This window comes from Amphichorda felina (genome assembly GCF_050947745.1).
Source record: "Amphichorda felina strain 45539 chromosome Unknown scaffold_1, whole genome shotgun sequence".
Lineage (NCBI taxonomy): Eukaryota > Fungi > Ascomycota > Sordariomycetes > Hypocreales > Bionectriaceae > Amphichorda > Amphichorda felina.
Genome location: NW_028145049.1, coordinates 2,763,469 through 2,783,419, shown reverse-complemented (window position 1 = coordinate 2,783,419; position 19,951 = coordinate 2,763,469). Strand labels below are relative to the sequence as shown.

The window sequence follows — 19,951 nt, the reverse complement described above, 5'->3', positions numbered from 1 at the left end:
GAAGAACACCCAAATAGACAACCACGCCTACCTATCCCATCAGATCCGCCAGCGCAGCCTCCCTCAAGGCCTCATATCTCGCCGCGTCGAACCGCCTCCGCCGCCACCCCTCGGCCCTGAGCCGTTCGATCCTTGTCCGGAGCTCGATGGCGCGCATGTCGTCGTTGGAGGGCGGCGGTCGCGCGGGGGCGACGTCCTGGCTGGCGGGGAGGTGGACCGTCATGATCTGGCGGTGCAGAGCGGCGAGGGCGTCGGCGTAGCGGTGGAGGCTTCGTGTGCGCTCCAGGGGGTTCTCACTTTCTCCCTCGTCTACAAGTACACGGTCGTGCCCATACTGGTGAGCCAGCTTGAGGGTAGCAAGTACGCCGCCGTGCTCGGGCGTGGAGCACTCGGGGCGCGAGCTTGGGCCTAGAGTCGGCGAGTCTGGGCGCTGGGGCTGGTCCATGATGATATCCACGCAGTGAGGCTCGACTTGGCCTTTCCGTGGTGTTGAGTGGGCCGTTGTGTCGCTCCCGTCTGGCGAGTCGGGTGTCGGTGAGGACATCCTCGTCGACGCGCTGCCACTGCTGCTGCTTAGGGACGGGGCGGGCGAGTATGGCGACGCAGGACTGGCGCTGCGCGAGGATATCAGCAACACGGCAGCCTGTCCCTCTGCCTCGGCCAGGACAGATGCGCGGCGGTAGTGGTCACGGGCGCGATCCAGAAGGCCGATGCGGTGTGGAGAGCCACGGTGCATGCTGCGCACCTGCGTCTCGAGGGCGCTGGCGGCGTAGAAGTGGAGGTAGACCAGGTGCGCCAGATTAGCAGTTCTCTGCTCGCGTACTTGGTCAGTCTGCGTATGACATGTATGTGAAGCCAAGGGTCGCGACTTACGGAAGTTTTTGCGCCGGCGAGGAGATCGCAACACCGCGTCGAGCACGCGCGATACCTCTGGCTGAGATAGTCTTGCTTGACCTCTACTAGCGCCCTCTTCCACTCCAACGACGTCCTCGGCATGCGAGAAGGTACTGTCAGGTTATCCATCTTGGCTCTTGCCATCGTCTTAGGCGTGTCCAGCCAAGTTGGGTTGGCACTAGAGATGCCCTCCAGGTCAATGGTCGACGGAAGAACAAGTGTAGCAGTCATTTCCCTTTACTTGAAATGCTGCCAACGAGACCGTCTGATCCTTCACGTATAAAAGGCCCACTCCGTGATAAGGTAGTACTCGTATGGTACGGATACTACCTTGATGTCTCTCACATACAGGTAGGTACTAGCCCGAGGCGTGGTATACTCGTACTGCCTAGAGGGGCCGGGGAGGAGATCAATGGCTTGAAGATGAGGGGGCAAGTTGGCAGCTCTGCACCGGATCGCAGCTTCAATTGGGTGTTTTGTTTCTCCCATGGCAAGATTGCCCCAGATATCGGGGGAGTTCGTGGGTTTGAATGAATTGCTACCATGTACAAGGTTGTATCCGTACGAGTAATACACCTGCATCGACTTCGGGACACTCAGGGTGTCCTAGAAGGGTAAGCGGGGTTTCAACTCGTGTCAGTGTGGACAAGGGAACCCCGTCTAACATAGAGGGGTAGTGTCAGGGACAAAATCAAGGAGCGTCCCAGTGTGTTTCACGGATGCAGATGTAAGGAACGTGGCTAATATCGCGGTGTTCTTCGTTGATGCTACTCGTATTAACAGGAGCAGCTGGGCTGTCGGCAGTTGGGAGGGTGTTCAGTCCTCCTCTGCGTGACGGATGAACGATTCGAGATGAGACGAACCTGAAGTTCCACCTAGATGGGTCGGGGCTAAATTTATTAGCGGACAACTGGCACCCGGAGGACTCTTTCTAGACTCCACCTAAGCAGGGCTGTCACATGAGGGTTGTATTGCACGGCCGACTCGGTGTCTGTCTCCGCCCGTGAGCACGGCTTGCTAGACATTCCGTAGCTCAATCGCCGACAGCGACATTCGGTTTGCAGAAACAGGCCTTGCCCCAAAACATATGCGCGCTGCAATGGTTCATCTTGAATTGTTTCGATTGGCCGAACAACTACGTTGCCGGGTTCGCCTCAGGGGCAACCTCCTCGCCCTTGATTCCGTCCACCACCTTCAAGCCCTCGGCCTTTTGTGCCAGCTGCTCCAGCGCCTTCTTGCGCTCCAGCCGCACCTTGACCTCGGCCACCATGTCCTTTTGGTCGACAAGGATGCCCTCCTTCTCTGGGTGTCCATCCTGCAGGCCCATCTCCTTGATCTTCACCTTGTTCGCCGCAACCTCATCGTCTCCCAAGAAGATGGCGAAAGGCACGCCGTTATTCTCTGCCGCCTTGAACTGTGCGGGCACCTTGGGCTTGACCTTGTAAAGGAATTCGGCCTGAGGTTTCGGTTACTACTGATATCTCACGGGGTACAAGAGAGAGGGGACGGGCGAAAGCCTACCTTGATGCCGGCTTCCCAAAGCTGGGCGCAAACACCCATGCGCTCCTTGAGGAAGCCCTTGCTGCCGAACGCCATGACGTAGACATCAACCTCGTTGTTGCGCACCTGCGCGGCGTTCTTATCGGCAGCCATCCGGGCCTTGGTGATAGAAAAGATTCGGTCTACGCCAAACGAGATGCCCACGCAGGGAATCTGAGTCTTGCCGGAGAACATGCCCACTAGGTTGTCGTAGCGGCCACCAGCTGCAACGCTGCCAACACCAACCGTGGGGTCATTGGAACGGTCGTCATCGTCGCCATTGGTCTTCTTCTTCTTCTTGGAAGACTTGGGTGCGGCAGCTTCCTTTCCATCCCCGACCGGTGAGGCCTCAGGGGCTGAACCCTCTGTGACGACCTCGTAGATGATGCCCGTGTAGTAATCCAGGCCACGGGCAAGGCTAAGATCAAACGACACTCTATCCAGCGCCCCAAATGCCTCGAGGTATTCGAAAAGCAACCCAATATCGGCCATGCCCTGCTTCATGTTTTCGTTGGCGGCGAGCTGTTCGTCAGCCTGAAGAGTCTGAAGGAGGTCCTGTTTGCCCTTGAGGACGACCCACTGGCCGATGCGGTCGGCGACATCTCCATCTAGACCTTTCTCCTCCGTCATCTCCTTGCGGACCTCTGCCCAGGGTAGCTTGTCAAGCTTGTCGACGGCGGACGAGATCGTGCGAATCTTATCCTCGGGGACACCGCAGACCTGGAAGATACCGTCGAGGATCTTGCGGTGGTTGAGCTTGATGGTGTAGCCGCCGTTCCAGCCCAGACCCTCAAAGACCTCGCAGATGATGCGGATGACCTCGGCGTCGGGCACCATGGGGTCGTATGTGCCGGCGATGTCGAAGTCGCACTGGTAGAACTCGCGCATACGGCCCTTGGTCATGGCGGGCTGGTCACGACGGTAGACCTTGGCGATGTGGTAGCGCTTGATGTTCTGGATATCCTTGTTCATGGCGAGGAAGCGAGCAAAGGGGACAGTGAGGTCGTAGCGGAGGGAGCACAGCTCGCCGCCCTGGTCGGCAAGGTCGTAGATGAGTTTGCTGTCCTCGCCATACTTGCCGGAGAGGATCTCCTTGAGCTCGAAGACGGGAGTGTCGATGGTGACGCCGCCGTGGCGCTTGAACACGTCGGCGATGGTTCCAAAGATCTTGTCACGGATGACCATATCCTTGCCCTCCCCTAGTAGAAGAAATCAGTCAATACTGATGCTCGCGTCGTCACCGGTGCGTCAAGACCTACAGTCCTTGGTGCCCTTGGGGGTCTTCAGCTCGAACTTGGACTGCTTGGGCGCCATGGTGGGGTTCTGCGCAGTGGCGCTGTCGGACAGACTTCGCGTGGATACGGGGTTGGGACGTTGGATCGTAGTGGTAGCGATCGTGATGTTCGAATTGGTAGTCGGGGATCGCGTCGGACGGGCAATGAGGGACTGGGGCAGCGGTTGCACTCGTCTTGCAGACCTGCAGAGTCTGCCTACAAGCGACTTCATCCACAAGACGAGGGGAAAAATCGGGGTTCTTGGTGTTGACGCATGAGGTGGACAGTAGTGAGTCAACAAGCGTCAGTTGCGCCTGCCACCAATTGCTGGTCGCGGCTGCTGCCCGCAGAGGGGAAAAACTTTCAGGGCAACGGCAACCGGAGGGGAAGCCACCGAAAGTCAGTGGTCGAGTGCCCCGCTATTGTTGCCAGTGTTGCGCGCAGGACAGCAGATAATAAGCTTTTGGGCTCTAGGAGTCGCGAGGCTCGTCCTCAACCACAAGACGCCACTGGATGTGAGAGCGAGGGTCCACGCTGTTGGATCATTAAGAGGCGTCGCGTTTGTTGAGTGCCTCAGGAACGCTTTCTCGTAGATTCATGGCTCCTCGCGATAGGCACCGCAATACGGAGAAGTTGGCCGCACCAGAAGGTGCAGACTCACGTCGCTTAGATTACGAGATTTGAGCTGGGCAGAAAACAGGGGATATACCATGTAATCCGGACGGCACCGGCGATCAGTGTTGGAAAATTTCGGTGTCAATTTCGAAGCGAGGATGATGTTTCCCCGTGCCGCCCTGGCAGCTGACCTGGAATGTCGCTCTTTGCGGGACAACCTGGAACGTGACGAGAATGGCCCGGAGACGGGAAGAGAGCGCAAGGCTACGTGAACAGGAGCAACATAGTACTCGTACTCGTTGTCGGAGGAAGCAATGACTCACTGTTATCTGATCCCCCTCAATCCTAGCCACCCCATTGCGCTGGTAGGGCTGAGTATTGGAGCGGTCCGACCCCGTCTCCCCGGCCAGTTACGGCGATGACGGCAGGCGCTTGTCTTGAATAGAGAGACTCCCATGGCCTAACCCCGTTTGCTTCTTTTACAAGCCGATTGCTGTGAGGGCAACATCTGCAGGTAACCCAAACTGCAGCAGACTGCTGCTTGCTGGCAACAAGAGCCAGTTGCTGAGAAGATTCTTTATGAATATTATCAGTTCGTTCAGCTCGTACAAGTGCTGGCCAACGGTGTAATGCCAGGCCCAGCAGGGCACCCCATACTAAAGTACAGAAGGGCGCGATCCTCTGACGGCGTCGGGCATTCGGGTTCGTCAAGGGTCCCGAATGCGAGAAATCCGAGCTCGTCTGCGTCCGGTTCAGGCCTGGCGTCGGGGCTTTTCAGTAATTTAAACGTTGCGCGAATGATCATGATGACACCTCCCCAACGGCAGGACGTAAGGACTTGGTGCCCGTCAAATGGACCCTTCCTCATGATTGGCCCTGTCGTACAGCAAGCCCTTGTGATCTGATCCGATCAACATCCTGTTCCAACTCGACCAGGTACGAATACCTTAGGCCATCGTACAGGGGAATATACATCATTTCGTCCTCTGATGCTAGCAATAAGGTACCCCCACCTGGGCTCCATATCATGCAGGTAACTGCGTTCAGGTCGCAGCTGCCCTTACCCAATATTGACAGTTACGAGTACTACTACGGAGAAGGGGGAGGAAGGAACGGAGTGCGCCCCAGTACTACCTAGTAGTTGTTACCTGAGGCCGTCGTCACAAACCTATTGAGATTTACTTATATATTTTGAGGTTCCGAAGTCCTCATTTTGTTCGCCAGACTTGGCTTTTGTGTTTGCAGACCCTCCTCCCTATCTTGTGCCTCTGACTAGGGGCGGCCTCCTCCGCATCTCGCATAATAGCCCCGTCACTCGACCAACTAATCTTGGCAACAGAACTTCGATTCTCCCACTTTCACGTCAGATCGCTAGCATCGCGAATCGTTGGTCCTCCTCAGCTGCCATCGGCGCCTTTTGCGCGCCCTTGTACGGCTGTACCTCCGGCGCCCATTATGGCGGAGGAAAAGGGCAACCAGACTGGCAGCTCGCCTGCAACGCCGCCACACAAGGACAAGACCCAAGACGCGTCTGACACCAACCCTGGCGCCCAAGACAAAGATAAGAAAAAGGGACGCCCTGAAAGAACCGCAACTTTCAAAGACTACTTGGTATGCTTTTGCCTTAGCGTAACAAGTATATCGCCATGCTAATTGTTCCCAGCGCATCTTCAGCTATGCTACCAAGTGGGACTTTGTTGTCTACGCCGCAGGCTGTATCGCTGCCATCGGCGCCGGTATCACGATGCCCTTGATGAATGTCCTTTTTGGTGCGCCTACTTGTCTACAACCCCTTGGGATAATACACCACTGACACTGTTTGTGCTGTAGGTAAATTCGTTAATAACTTCACCGACATTGCTAGTGGTGGTGCCAAAGACGCCTTCAAGGACACTCTGGACGAACTCTCGTAAGTAAACACACGTAGGCCCTCGCCCACTGTATCTTCTTAAAGCTAAACCCCCTCAGGTTATACATGTTCGCATTGTTCCTTGCCCGCTGGGGTCTTGGGTCTATCAACAAGGTATAGCCTGGTGCCGAGCTCTTGGTCGCTGCATATGCATCCTGCTAACCTTGAGGAGTTCGCATTTCGGATGATTGGAATTCGGTTGTCGTCCGCAATTCGCCTTCACTACTTGCAGCGGCTCTTTGGACAGAGTACCCACGTCTTGGACTCGATGCCGCCCGGCTACGCAGTTGGCACGATAACGTCGACCAGCAACGTCCTACAGCTCGGCATCTCGGAGAAACTCGGTGTATTTGTCGAGTACATGTCGCTGATAGTCGCGGCTGTCATCATCGCCTTTACGTGGAATTGGGAGCTGACTCTCGTGACCTCGAGCGGTATCCTCTTCATTCTCATCTCAGTTAGCATCACCCTGCCTCTCGTTCTCCAGGGCCATGGTCGCATGACAAAAGTCAGTCGCCCCTTTACCACGCACCTGGTGTACCAGTGGCTGACCAAAACTAGGCCGATGGCAAGGCCGGCGCCGTTGCTAGCGAAGCCCTTGCTAGCATTCGCATGATCATGGCTTGTGGTGCCGAGGCTCGGACCTCAAAGAGATACTCACAACACGTCGAAGAAACCAAGAAACATGCACTGTTCATTTCCCCGATCATGTCTGTTCAGTTCGCCCTAGTTGTAAGAAAACCATTTCTAGCCGCAACACCAGGTTCGTGAAGTTGACTATTGTAGTTCTTTGGTGTGTTCGGTTGCTTTGGCCTAGCCTTTTGGTATGGCACCAGAATATACAGCCAAGGCAGGCTTGACAATATCGGCGTCATTATTGTGTGAGTATCCCAGGTGGATACATGGCCTTCTAAGATATCCGCTTACGAATTCAGGGTTTTGCTCTCCGTCATGATGACTGTCTTCTCCCTAGAACGAGTGTCCACGCCCTTACTTGCTGTCGGAAAAGCGAGCGTCGCCGCGTGCGAGTTCTTCACTGTTATCGACGCCCCGCTACCCAACAAGGGCCACCTGAAGGAACCAGACATTTCGGCCACAGAAGACATTGTGCTCAACCAAGTCACTTTTGCCTACCCGAGCAGACCACATGTCAAAATCTTGGACAATCTAGATCTGCGTCTTGAGGCCGGAAAACTTACCGCCATTGTTGGACCATCTGGGTCAGGGAAGAGTACTATTGTGGGGCTTATAGAGAGATGGTACACCCTTCGAGATCAATATGTCATCGCGAAGGCCATCGAGCAAGAGCCGGGAAAGAAGAAGAAGAAGAAGACAGACGAGGATGATGACGACACACCGATCGACCCCAATGCAGAGGACACTGGTCCTTCTGTTGAACTGGGCGGAACAGTCGAGACTTGTGGCCACAACCTCGACGAAATTGACCTCAAGTGGTGGAGATCGCAAATTGGCCTGGTACAGCAAGAACCGTTTTTGTTCAACGATACTATCTACAAGAATGTTGCCAACGGCCTGGTGGGCTCACAGTGGGAGGACGAGCCAGAGGAGCGAAAGAGAGAGCTTGTCAAGGAAGCTTGCGCAGAGGCCTTCGCTGACGAATTCATTGACAAGCTCCCAGAGGTAATCACAAGGTGCGGGGGCATTAAGACCATAACTAACATCTGGTCAGACATATGATACTCTTGTTGGGGATAGCGGTGCCAGGCTTTCTGGTGGACAACGCCAGAGGATCGCTATCGCCCGGTCTATTGTTCGGAAGCCAAAAATTCTTATTCTTGATGAGGCCACCAGCGCCATCGACGTCCGTGGAGAGCGAATTGTCCAGGCTGCCCTGGACAGAGTAGCCAAAGGCCGCACCACTATCACCATCGCTCATCGTCTCTCGACAATCAAGAAGGCCGACCGTATCGTTGTGTTGAAAAAGGGAAAGGTGGTGGAGACCGGGACTCATGAGAGCCTCGTCGCCATGGAAGGTGTCTACAATGGGCTCGTCCAGGCTCAACAACTCTCCCTTGGCGAGCCAACGGAAGCTAGTGACAGCACGGCTGAGGTTGCTGATGAAGATGAGTCCCTGACCCGTGAGAAGAGTCGAGCCAGATCAGAAGCCGCCGGGGGAGAGGAGGAGAAGTCGACTGAGAAGAAGAGAAATCTGTTCAACAGCTTCGGCCTCTTCTTTTACGAGTCCAAGAGTGTATGGTGGCTGATGGGTCTCGCCATCCTCTTCTCTGCCGGAGCGGGTGCAACAACGCCGCTGCAAGCCTGGCTCTTCGCCAACTCGATTAATATCTTTACCAAATACCAATGGGATCTCCCAGAGCTCGTGGATCAGGCCTCATTTTGGGCCCTGATGTGGACTGTCCTCGCCATCGGAGTTGGCTGCGCCTATTTTGGGACCTTCTTAGTGTCGACGCGGATGTCTGGCTTGGTCCGGGCCAAGTATCAACAGCAGTACTTTGACGCCATGATGTTTCAAAAAACATCCTACTTTGACGAGGAGGATCACTCACACGGCACCCTAACCTCCCGTTTAGGAGATGACCCCAAGCAGTTGGAGGAGCTCATGGGCGCCAATATGTCCATGGTCTATATTGCCCTCTTCAACCTCACCGGTTCTATGATCATCTCGCTCTCCTTCGCGTGGAAACTTGCACTCGTTGCAATTTGCGTTGTATTGCCAGTCAGTCTCTTTTCGTCCTTCTGGAGATTCCGATACGAGCTGCAATTTGTGAAGATGAACAATGACGTCTTTGCAGAGAGCTCCAAGTTTGCCTCGGAGTCTATTGGTGCCTTCCGGACGGTCTCGGCGCTGACACTGGAGGATTCCATTACTGATCGCTTCGAGAAGCTATGCAAGGGTCACGTTGTCACTGCGTACAAGAAGGCCCGATGGGTCAGCATCATCTTTGGCTTGGCGGATAGCTCGACCATGGCCTGCCAAGCGCTCATTTTCTACTATGGTGGTCGCCTCCTCATCCGCGGGGAGATTCCAATGATTGCCTTTTTTGTGTGTCTCATGGCCATCATGAACGCCGGCGAGGCAGCTGGCCAGAGCCTCAGTTTCGGCCCCAATGCTGCCCAGGTCATGACGGCCTCTAATCGCATCCTCAACGCGAGAGACTCTAGGATACCAGACGAACCCACTAATGAGTATGCTCTCGGCGACTGTGAGGGCGGTATGAAGATTGAGCTGCGAGATGTCGGCTTTAAGTACCCCAGCCGAGAGGCACCCGTGTTTAAGGGCCTTAATCTCACAATCGAGAAGGGACAGTTTGCCGCGTTGGTGGGAGCATCTGGTTGTGGGAAAACGAGCATCATCTCGCTTCTAGAAAGGTAAGCATGATCAATATTTGCCCCGGTTATCATCTCTGACATGGCGGTTAGGTTCTATGAGCTGGATAGCGGCAAGATACTCTTCAACGACCATGATATCTCCAAGCTCAATATCTTTGGGTACCGCAACCACCTATCGCTCGTTGCTCAAGAAGCCACGCTTTTCCAGGGTGAGAATAAACCAGCATTCTTACATTTCGCTAACTATACTGATATTTTTGGTAGGAACGCTCAGAGACAACATTATCCTCGGCGTTGACCCCGACGCGGTTACAGACGAGCAGCTACACCAGGCCTGCCGCGATGCGTCCATCCACGACTTTATCGTCTCACTCCCCGAGGGCTATAATACCAACATAGGTTCTCGCGGTGTCTCCCTCTCGGGTGGCCAGAAGCAGCGCGTCGCCATTGCCCGCGCCCTCATCCGCAACCCACACGTCCTGCTTCTCGATGAGGCCACCAGCTCGCTCGATTCAGAGAGTGAGAAGCTTGTCCAGGCAGCCTTTGAGCGCGCAGGCAAGGGTCGCACCATGGTTTGCGTCGCGCATCGCCTTGCCACCGTGCAGAATGCCGACATCATCTTCGTTCTCGGCGAGGGGAAGCTGATCGAGAAGGGCAGCCACGTCGAACTTCTGAAGAAGAAAGGCATGTATTATCAGATGGTACGTTCGAAGCTTCCCTTTTGACAGATATGAGTGGGTGTACGAGGCTAACCAGAGAAATAGTGTCAGAGTCAGGCTCTAGACCGGTAAATGGATACGGCATAAAACATGGTGGCCATTTGAAGCGGCGTATGGAACTCTTTCACTGTAGATGTTTTTGAGCGAACACTTTCTTGTAATAGTAGCACATGGTTGATATTCTACTTATGTTTTGGCGGCGCAATAGAGCACTCCACTATTCTATAGGTACTTGGTATTTATATTGGCATATGAGTGATCTACACATTCACATACATGTCTTCAACCCGCATATACCCACTCTATGCATCACCAACATCATGTTTCATGACATCCAATTTCGTGACGACATCATACGAATGCACAAACTCTGAAACAATAGGCCTAAAGCCCGTAAGGAATATATTTAACAGCTAGTATTATACAAATATATGTTATATGTCGTCGGCCGTTATATCTTGGGTATCTCGTCGTCAAAATGTCCAAGGACCTTTTCACCAGCCTCATATTTCTCATATGTTCCTCAGGCCCATTCCCTCCATAATGTTATTTGGACAGAAATTGAGGACAACAAGGGGGAAAAGCAGCCCATCAGCCCATCCAAACTCGGACCTGTCTATTACGGCCCCAGATTGACCGCCCAGGCAGCATCCCCCAACTGCCTCATCACTATGCACAGATTCTCAACCATGGTTGGGAGGCTGTCTGCCCCATTCTTGAAGTTGGAGCGCAGAACTTGCTGCGCGATCTCCATGCAACCCCGCGGGTCCTCCAACCCAGACTCGGACACGGCGTCCTTGACCATGGGCCCGCGAATCGCCGGCTGCCCTTGGCCGAACCCCCTAAACCGCTGGATTAACACTGTCTCTGAGCCATCCAAGTAAATATTCTCAGACGGGTACTGCGAGGGCAGTGGTGTGTGTCGACGATTTGCCTTGGTGATGACGCCGTAGGCCCATAGAGTGAGAGCTGCGTGGTGGACAGCAGCAGCGTAGAAGTCTTTCAGATGCCCAGGCGGGAACGCCTTAGCGTAGCGCAAGACCTGGCCAGCGTACCAGATGGCCGAGCGCGCCTCGGAGCTGGAGGCCCACTGCTGTAGCACGGGATAGATGCGCCGCGCCTGGTCCTCCCCCTCCTTACCTGCGAACAGCTCCAAGTCATCGAGGGAGATGTGCAGGTTCATAATAAGCAAGTTGAGGAGCAGGTATTCTTGCGCCGTCATATCTTGCCACTCCTGCGCCATGAGCTGAAGGCTCTGCAACTCCTTGACCAGCTCCTGCTGTCGGGAGCTAAGCAAAAGGTTTTGACTACCGCCCATGCTACCTGTGTACGAGCGTGGCCGGCAAACGGCACTCAGCTTCCGGTACTCTAAAATCAAGGCCCAGAAGCCATGCAGGTACACAGACACCGAAAATTGGAAATCCACCTGTTGGCTATGCCCAGGCAACATGTGAATGTCGTGAAGAAGATCACCAAGAGAGAGGAATGCTCTGCCCTGCCCTCCGTGCCTCTGCAAGTACTCTGCTTTCCATTCCGCTGGGTTTCTTGCCAGCCAAAGTTCCCTCGACTCCGGAAGAGGGAGAGTGAGCTCCGCGTACGAGATGGCCGAGTTGGTCAAAGTCGCCATGGAGCACTGGGCATCTCGAAGAAAATAGTGGAAGACAAGGCTGCCAAGGATCAGTTGTCATCCGATTACCCATGCATATTGCATACAGGAAACATACCGTTTCCATTGTTCACGATGAACCCATCGCCTCCACTTCTCTTCCAATTCTGCACCTTCGTCTTGAGGATCTACCGTAATAGCAGGGTACGACGACCTTTGGAACTTGTTCCGGTAACGCATCAACTATTGGAGGTTAGCAACTTGAGCGCATCGGTTGCGCACGGAAAAGCACAAACAGTTACTGGAATAGCAAGATGGCTCTGGGCCAGTTCCATTCTGCGGCGATTGCCACTCCAGAGACCAATCTCCTCTGTGAGGAGGAGGGCCTGGATGAGTGATACATCACGGATTGTCGTTGCGTCGTCCTCAAACTGTTGAATTATTAGCCACACATTGCCTTTCCACCACAACTCCAAGATCGGCGCATACCTGTGTGGGAAGTGTGGCCCCTAATGTGCTGTTAGCGTGGAGAGTTTCCAGGAGAGGGATTGTACAGTGACCTACGAGCCGCATCTTGCAGGATAAACCCAAACCGTTGCAAAGTCGGTATGGACGACAGTGCTGCGCCGGACGCCGCAGCTATGGCAATCCATTCCGGAGACTGAGCATTGAGTCTGAAGGTAGGGAAATGAATCCACTCCGAGACCTGGTGTGCAAGGGACATGAGGAAGTTTTGAATTAGCGTGTCCATAACGTCGGCGGATGGAAACGAGGACGCGATGCGGGTCAGCGTCGGGCCCGGACGGCATGTGCTGAGCACAATGGCCAGCATACGGTCTCGCGCCGAGTGCTCCAGCCTCTCGGGGATGACCCTCTCTGTCCTGTCGCGGGTTTCCGGGATGCTATCAGAACCGCCAGTAGTCGTCGCCATGTTGCGCTGCTCCTTGCTCACGCCATCTTGGGCTCTAAGATCTGGGCTCCAGGAGGAGTTGGTCCACATCTTGACCAGGTCCTGCCGCACCTGAGCCACATCGGCAGAGCTGTCACGGCCATGCGAGCTTCCGGCGTATCTGACCCCTTGTGCTAGAGTATGGTTCCCATCCACGTTCCAGTGGTCTAGCAGCCCAAAATCGTCGTCGGTGAGCTCGAGGCTGTTGTAGTCACAGAAATCAAGCACAGAGAGTCCTTGGATGGGGCCCGCGCGACCAGACCCCGCCGAATCCTCATCGAGAACATCGCGCAGGAAATCAGCAAAGGGTAGTCGATTGAGGGCCATGGCACTGCCAGCCGGTTCCAACTCTACAGAAAATGGTCGCGTGTGATATTCGGACGTTCCTGTAAGCACAGTGGAGTTAGCTTACATTGTCCCCTTTGCGTTTTGAACTATCAGGCCCCAATCCACAATCTTCAAGGTTGGAATTCGCTCCAAACCTGCCTTTTTTATTTCACAAAAAGATCTCGGGGGTTGGTAACTGACCAGGCTTGTTGCTGGGAGGATTCGCCTGCGATGAGGGAAAAGTAGCCGTGCTTGAGGTCCTCGCATGGCGCTGCTGGTGCTGCGGAGGGGGCTCCGAGTGAGGCGCAGACAGAGAGCGGGGCTGGTGGTGGCCAAAAGATCCCGGATAGTGGGCGGTGACGGGCTGCTTATTCTCATTGTCAATGTTGTCGTTGTTGGTGTTGCCGGTAGAAGAGTGGGCATTGGCTGAAAAGTGCATCAAGTGCATCGCTGCTGTTGAAGGGGCCTCGGTGGAGACGCAGGGCAGCTTCCGGCTGACGCATCGCTTGCATGGTTTGGTATCGTCGCATTTGACCCTGGCAATGGCGCACGAGCGACAGGCATGCGAGACTCGCCCGCCACCTGGCGAGGTCGTCGTGCGGCGGCGCTTCTTGGGCGAGTCGTTGTCGTGGTTGGCCACATGGCGGCGGAGGAGATCCTTGCGGGCAAAGGTCTTCTGGCAAATCTCACAGACGAAGCGGCGGCCGAGGGTGTGTGTCTGAACGTGGCGGACGAGATGTTCTGGTCGTGAATAAGATCTTCCACAGTCGCGGCAAGCATAGAGATTGTTGCCGCGATGGTTTGTTGACTGGGACGCTCCCGTGGTGTTGGTGGTTCCAGCTGACGCGGCTCCTGGCTCCAGCTGCCCACGGCCCTGCTGGCTCTCGGTCGGGGTTGAGGCTGAGCTAGCCGTAGCTCCAGCTGCAGCCAGGACTGGCAGTGGTACGGATCCTGATGTCGGTGCTGGTCGGACTTGGAGGGTCGAGCTGGTGGGCGTCGGAGGTGGCAGCGAAACGGGTGGCGTGCTGAGATTACGCGTATTGGGACTAACACCACGAGGGTGCGCGGCGGGAGCACCGGCCGAGCCACCTTGCTGCTGCTGGTCCTGCTGATGGGGATGGCGCAAATTGTCGTGATGGGCATACGATGGCGGTGTTGAGTAGATGTCACGTTCCGTGGTCGGCCGAGGAGGATCGAGGATGTGGGACAAGGATGGCCCAGCCATGATTCTGTCAGAGAAACCGGACCTTGGGAGAGAAGGGGATTTAGGCCTCCCTCTCTCTTGTCTGTTTGTCTGTCTGTCTACTCGATACCTGTGCTATCCACGGGGCAGTGGGCCCAGCAAAGGCGCCGTATGCAAGGCCGACATGGGCGGTACACAGGCGGCGAGGAGGTGAGGCGAAGTGAGGTGAGGGGAGGTGAGGCGTGGGTAACGAGGGGAGGCGAACGCGTAAGTGGTACGAATAGGTAGGTATAAAGAAGAGGAGAGGTGTAGATCACGTCTGGCAGAGTGTCTGAATTGTTTACGATGGTTCTAGACCCCCGGGCCCAAAAAGGACCCAAAAGACCAGAGGGAACCAGTCAGTGCATATTCGAGGGCCAGAAGGTGGGTTGTCGTCGTAAGCTCTTTCCTGCACCACTGCAACGGCGCGTCGGCGGTCAGTGGCAGCTCCCCGAGCGCCCAATGCCGCCCAGGATGTTTCTCACCGCGAACCCTTGCACGCCACGGATTGTGCGCAATTGAAGCTCCTGAAAGGCTGAATGGACTGGATTGGGTATGCTGGTGGATAAGCTTAATATTTAATGTTCTCCAGGCGTTGCAAGAGCCAGAGTTTGGGCCGAGGTCGACAATACATTACATGCTGTACGTAAGTACTGTACGAGTATCCTTTTCCCACCAGTAGGACCTTCACCCCGGGACCCGGGCACGACTCCTTCACTCCTGCCTCCGCGTGTACGGGTAGGTGCTATGTACTCCGCACGTACGGTGTAATAAAGGCGACCTGGAACCTGGGAAGGCACGTCCAGTCCATGCCAAGATATCCGTTAGTACTCACCTACTACCATAGTGCCACTCGAGACTGCAACCCAACTGGCACAGTGTCGCCTTGTGCATTCGATCAAACGGCAGCTTGGTGCTACCTACGACCTACCTATAGTACTCGCAGTAGTATCGTATCTCCAGCCCTTCTTCCTTTCACCCCCGTAAAAAAAAATCTAAAAAAATCACCATTTTGCCTTCGTGTCCTTGAATGGAACAGCATGCCGTCATCGATCACCGGAGCGCCACAAAGAACCATAGCGATCACCCCGTTACTACGGCTTAGGCTACTCTGGCAACTGGGAGAATCAAAAAGGGTTGCGTGTACAATATCTTGGCAGACCCTCCCAAGTCCGTGCGACTGCCGCCAGAGCTCGGAATCACCGGCACGGCGGCAAGTGACTCGGATCTGGGTCAATCTGAGCACACCAAGTACCGTGCCGTTTTCTGCCACGACTTCAATGTTGCAACCGGGCTTCAACTCTGCCGGCATGAGGGGGGATTTTCCCGGCGGAGGCTTGAAACAGCGCGGAGTCGATACTACTACGTACTGGTAGTGGTACTACTAGTGCTCGTTAGTACCAACAGCACATAGAAAGCCCGACCAGTTAACAACCTCGAAACAACGGCGATCAGGTAGTATCGATTTGTTGGGATTAAAAAAAAAAAAAAAAGACTTGACGAGCGGGATCCGGTCCGGGGTACCATGGCTCCATGGCAGCGCCAAGGACCTCTGCCACGCGTCCCCATTTCAGTTGCCGATTCTGAATTCTGAATTGGTTTTTCCATCTCTCCTGTGCCGTCATCATGCCATCTGCACATAACTGCATTGGCAGATTGTGCCCTAACAGCCTAATGGCGTTTATTGGTCCTGGGCCGGTTCGAGACTTGAGATCTCGCATGAAGGAGATCTTGCTCTGTCACTGTCGGATCGGGCCAATGGTAGTCGTCTTCAGCCCTAAACCTCCGTACGAATAAGCCACCTAGGACGAAGGTGTGCTCGTAGTCCATGGCTTACAGGAGTACGTACTATATTACCATGCATGTCCCAGCGAGTCTGGCTGCCTCAGAAGCCCAATTGACTTTCAACGGTCAGTGATTCCCAAACAAGTACGCGTGTCGCCCCCAAGAGCACCTATGTGATCCGCCTTGGCGCTCAAATGGCTGGGGGTTGATACGTAGTGGCTCCAGATCTAGAGACTAGCCCCCTTGGACATGCATCGCGAAGCAACATGCACCAATGCGTTGCATACCCCAATAACAAGACATAACTCATCAGATAAGAAAAGAATCGCCATGAACCGCCACTCAATAATCATAGCTGGTTTATTAGGAAGTAACGAAATGCGACCCTTCTTGAGACTCGCTACAGTCTCGGACCAGCTCAACTCCAAGTCAGGAGAGGAGTCAATAGATAGCCTGTCTTGCGATACTTGCTAATCCGGGAATGTGATCATACACCTGACCAATGCATTTAGGTTCTGAAAATGACCATTCACATCTTCAAATCGACTGACCCGCGTCGATGACGGCATTGGCACCAGTGACACTCTTAGACTTCACGAAACACATTACTTGATCCGCCACGTCCTCGACAGTCACCAGGCGCTGCAATTTGGTCCGGTGCCGTATTTCATTCTGTTTCTCGTCGGAAAACATGGTACGTCCCCAGTCCTATGCGTCGCCATCAGCACAAAAAGAAAAAAAAGATCAAACGCAGAGGAAGCTGGGTATTCTACCGTCAGCATCAGGCCGGGAGAAACGGTGTTGACCCTGATGTTTGGGGCGGCTGCCCTGGCGAGCCCTTTGGCCAGGTGGATCTGTGCGGCCTTGGTGACACTATACGCCTGAGAAGCATCAGTACTGATATACACACTTCATTGCGGAGCGAAGGCGATGCATACCAGAGAGCTACCACTCACGGTGACACCCGCTAAGGACGCCGTGGTGATAAAAACGCCCTTGGTTTCATCCAAATACCTCTTGGCCGCGTGCATAAGGAACAGATGCGACTTGACATTCATGTTGAAGCACCTGTCCCAGTCTTCCTCGTCGACATTATCGTCGAGATTGCTGATGTCCCTGAACCTGGTCCAGCCCGCATTGGAAAAGACGACATCGAGCCTTCCAAAGGCCTTGATGGTCTGGTCCACCAAGCTCACAATCTCTTGTCTCTGGCCCAAGTCTGCGCGAATATGGACAAATCCCTCTCGGCTGTTTGGGATCGGAGAGATGGCCGACAGCTCATCAACGAGCTTGGCGGCTCGCTCTTCGTTAGCGCTGTAGTTGACAGCTACGCGCATTCCATCTTTGGCGAAGAGGCGTGCTGTAGCGGCGCCCAGGCCAGCCGAGCCAGCCGTGACGAGGGCAACTGGAACGGAAGCCATTTCGTCGGGACAAGAAGAATAAATGAATGCCGTTGTTCATATTGGCCGGTCTTAGGATGGATGTTTGCAATTGGGGTAAGGCGGAGGGGCCTTCGCGGGGCAAAGCCGCACGGGAGCCATGATCCCGTCCCTGAGCTCCACCAAACCCCATTGTCCGCTTTTACATAGTAGAGCCTCGGTCTCTCTTGGAAGTCAGACCCAGCAATACCCAGTCTCATGTGTTTGGACTCCTGCCTCAATTGATTAAAAAAAATTAAGATTTTTTTTTTGTCTCGGGGACGCCCGTTGAGATGTTCAGGAATCCGGATCAGGTCGTGGCGGACGGATGACTAAGGTAAGACCAGGAGAGTCCCAAGCTGGGACCCCTCCGAAGCCCCAGCATGAGACCTGGAAGCCAACGCTGAACAGAGAGATAAGCATTGGCTGATAAGGATACTCTCTGTCGACGGTGTCGACGCAAGCGTGGTCGCGTGTCTCAACTTCCCCTCAAGAAAGCCTAGAGCCCACGGTTTCGGTGACGCTCGGACATTTTTGAACCTTGTCATGATGCGAGCGTTTCTGGCCATGAGCTAGAATCAAACCAACTGGAGGTGAGTACTGTTCCATGACGGCCGCCGGTGATGGCGATGATGGCGGCGATGGTGACTGACTGCAGATGGACGCCTCATTAGGCTCAAGGCTACTACCCCATCATCCAACCACGTGCCGTCGGCATCGACTTTTGGTCTCAGGACAGATACTACACACACGGAATCAGAGTTTACCTGGGGCATCGGCTCTGATGTGTGTGGCACCATCATGGCCAGTCCCGCCACCTCGCCCGACGCTGCGCGCGACGACCGCAGCGATACCCCCGACGTCGATTTTACGAACTCCCTTACCGGCAGCGACGAGGCTGACAGTGATTCGGTAATTTGCCGGTGGAAAACGCCTCATTTTCATGATCAAGAGTGCTCCCGTTACTTCGACTGCCCATCCCACACCGTCGAGCGCAGACTGTCTAGTGATCAGCCCGAAGACCGAGCCGAGTTGCCACCTCTTGTCTTCCAGACAGAGGAACTCCCATACGATCTGTACAGCGACGGGGACAGCTCCAGCCAGAACAGCCCTTCCGAAGCGCCGCAGCCAGACGTCACTACAGTCATTGAATCCCCGCCTGGGGAGACGAGATTGGAGGACCAGTTGGCATCACCTGATTCCCCCGGACTCGCCCCGACGACGACCCCCTCGCCGCGCGAGCCTCGAGACGCGGAGGCCATAGAACATAGAGACGGCACCCAGTCTAGTTGGAGCTTTGCCCAGAGACAGGACAGCGTCGGCTCGTCATTTGGCCCATACAGCGACATGGAGCGAGACGATGAGAGCCCGAATCTGGCAACTGGGCTCTTGCCAGGATCACCACTGCCAAGCACAGCCCAGAATCAGACCCCCTCTGGTGTTTCGCCAGGGGTTTATTCTGCTCTTCAGCAAGAGAGTCAGGCATCGTCCCAAGGCATACCGCGTCAGCCCCACCCCCGACCGCAAGAAGGCGCGAGCAGGAGGTCGTCCGAGTTTGTCCTGCCTAGGTGGCAGCCTGATGCTGAGGTGACTTACTGCCCCATCTGTCAGACCCAGTTCAGCTTTTTTGTTCGAAAGCATCACTGCAGGTAAGACTCGTGATACCCTCGCCGTTGCGAATCAGTACAGCTCATCATTCTCCATAAAGGAAATGTGGTCGGGTCGTCTGCAACTCTTGTTCGCCTCACAGGATCATCATACCGTACCAGTATATTGTTCGACCCCCCGGGTCAGAAATCCCCGTCCCGCAGAGCCTACTCATGGACAGTCTCGGCGTGGGATACATCGACGTGAACGGCATGTCCGGTGGAGAGAGGGTACGGCTCTGTAACCCCTGCGTTCCAGATCCCAACACTGCACCGCCTCAAAGCTCTACCGGGCCGACAACCACGACGCCTCCTTCCCCTTCTCCTCGGAGCTCTCATCAGAGGTCTCGAAGCAGCATCGGGAATGCTTATGGGGCGGCGACGGCCTCCAACCGGTACGGAGTGGTATTCGCCAGCGGCCAGAGCCATGACCCATTTCAAGCATATGCTCCTAGGAACAGGAGCCTAACTGTGGTAAATTCATATTTCATCATTACCGCCGCTGTTGTGCTACTAACACGAAGTGCAGAATCCAGGAGGACATGCTATCCCAGGCCCGTCGACCTCGCGCCATCGTGGCTACCCACCAGCTATGGGGCGATATCCTGTCATAGGGACTTCAGCCACGTCGGTGCCATCCTATCCAGGCTATTCAGGGCGTCACAGCTCCTTACGGAGCAGCCCATCATCGTCCCGACAGCGCGTCCTTCCTCCGACGCCTCAGATCCCCGAGGAG

The 19,951-nt window shown here is 55.0% G+C and overlaps 6 protein-coding genes across 6 annotated transcripts; 2 read left to right on the top strand and 4 right to left on the bottom strand.

Annotated features, from left to right (window-relative positions):
- Positions 1-31: 31 nt before the first annotated feature.
- Positions 32-1,125, bottom strand: ACO1O0_000895 (uncharacterized protein; the record flags this gene model as incomplete). Its single annotated transcript, XM_083190391.1, has 2 exons — positions 32-811; positions 874-1,125. 2 exons carry the CDS (start codon positions 1,123-1,125, stop codon positions 32-34), a joined length of 1,032 nt encoding a protein of 343 aa, XP_083054250.1.
- Positions 1,126-2,029: 904 nt separating this feature from the next.
- Positions 2,030-3,747, bottom strand: HTS1_1 (histidine--tRNA ligase; the record flags this gene model as incomplete). The annotated part of the gene is made up of 3 exons (XM_083190390.1): positions 2,030-2,350; positions 2,416-3,632; positions 3,693-3,747. The coding sequence occupies 3 exons, from the start codon at positions 3,745-3,747 to the stop codon at positions 2,030-2,032; spliced, it is 1,593 nt and encodes a 530-aa protein (XP_083054249.1).
- A 2,030-nt stretch (positions 3,748-5,777) lies between these two features.
- On the top strand, positions 5,778-10,334 carry ACO1O0_000893 (P-loop containing nucleoside triphosphate hydrolase protein; the record flags this gene model as incomplete). Its single annotated transcript, XM_083190389.1, has 11 exons — positions 5,778-5,933; positions 5,986-6,091; positions 6,153-6,231; positions 6,291-6,345; positions 6,401-6,739; positions 6,793-6,963; positions 7,147-7,872; positions 7,922-9,582; positions 9,634-9,752; positions 9,808-10,244; positions 10,308-10,334. The coding sequence occupies 11 exons, from the start codon at positions 5,778-5,780 to the stop codon at positions 10,332-10,334; spliced, it is 3,876 nt and encodes a 1,291-aa protein (XP_083054248.1).
- A 547-nt stretch (positions 10,335-10,881) lies between these two features.
- ACO1O0_000892 (Zn(II)2Cys6 transcription factor) lies at positions 10,882-14,369 on the bottom strand (the record flags this gene model as incomplete). Its single annotated transcript, XM_083190388.1, has 6 exons — positions 10,882-11,929; positions 11,987-12,111; positions 12,171-12,299; positions 12,358-12,377; positions 12,433-13,167; positions 13,346-14,369. The coding sequence occupies 6 exons, from the start codon at positions 14,367-14,369 to the stop codon at positions 10,882-10,884; spliced, it is 3,081 nt and encodes a 1,026-aa protein (XP_083054247.1).
- A 2,319-nt stretch (positions 14,370-16,688) lies between these two features.
- On the bottom strand, positions 16,689-17,572 carry ACO1O0_000891 (SDR family NAD(P)-dependent oxidoreductase; the record flags this gene model as incomplete). Its single annotated transcript, XM_083190387.1, has 3 exons — positions 16,689-16,859; positions 16,925-17,032; positions 17,108-17,572. 3 exons carry the CDS (start codon positions 17,570-17,572, stop codon positions 16,689-16,691), a joined length of 744 nt encoding a protein of 247 aa, XP_083054246.1.
- A 798-nt stretch (positions 17,573-18,370) lies between these two features.
- Positions 18,371-19,829, top strand: ACO1O0_000890 (FYVE zinc finger-domain-containing protein; the record flags this gene model as incomplete). The annotated part of the gene is made up of 4 exons (XM_083190386.1): positions 18,371-19,218; positions 19,320-19,446; positions 19,500-19,610; positions 19,770-19,829. The coding sequence occupies 4 exons, from the start codon at positions 18,371-18,373 to the stop codon at positions 19,827-19,829; spliced, it is 1,146 nt and encodes a 381-aa protein (XP_083054245.1).
- Positions 19,830-19,951: the final 122 nt, after the last annotated feature.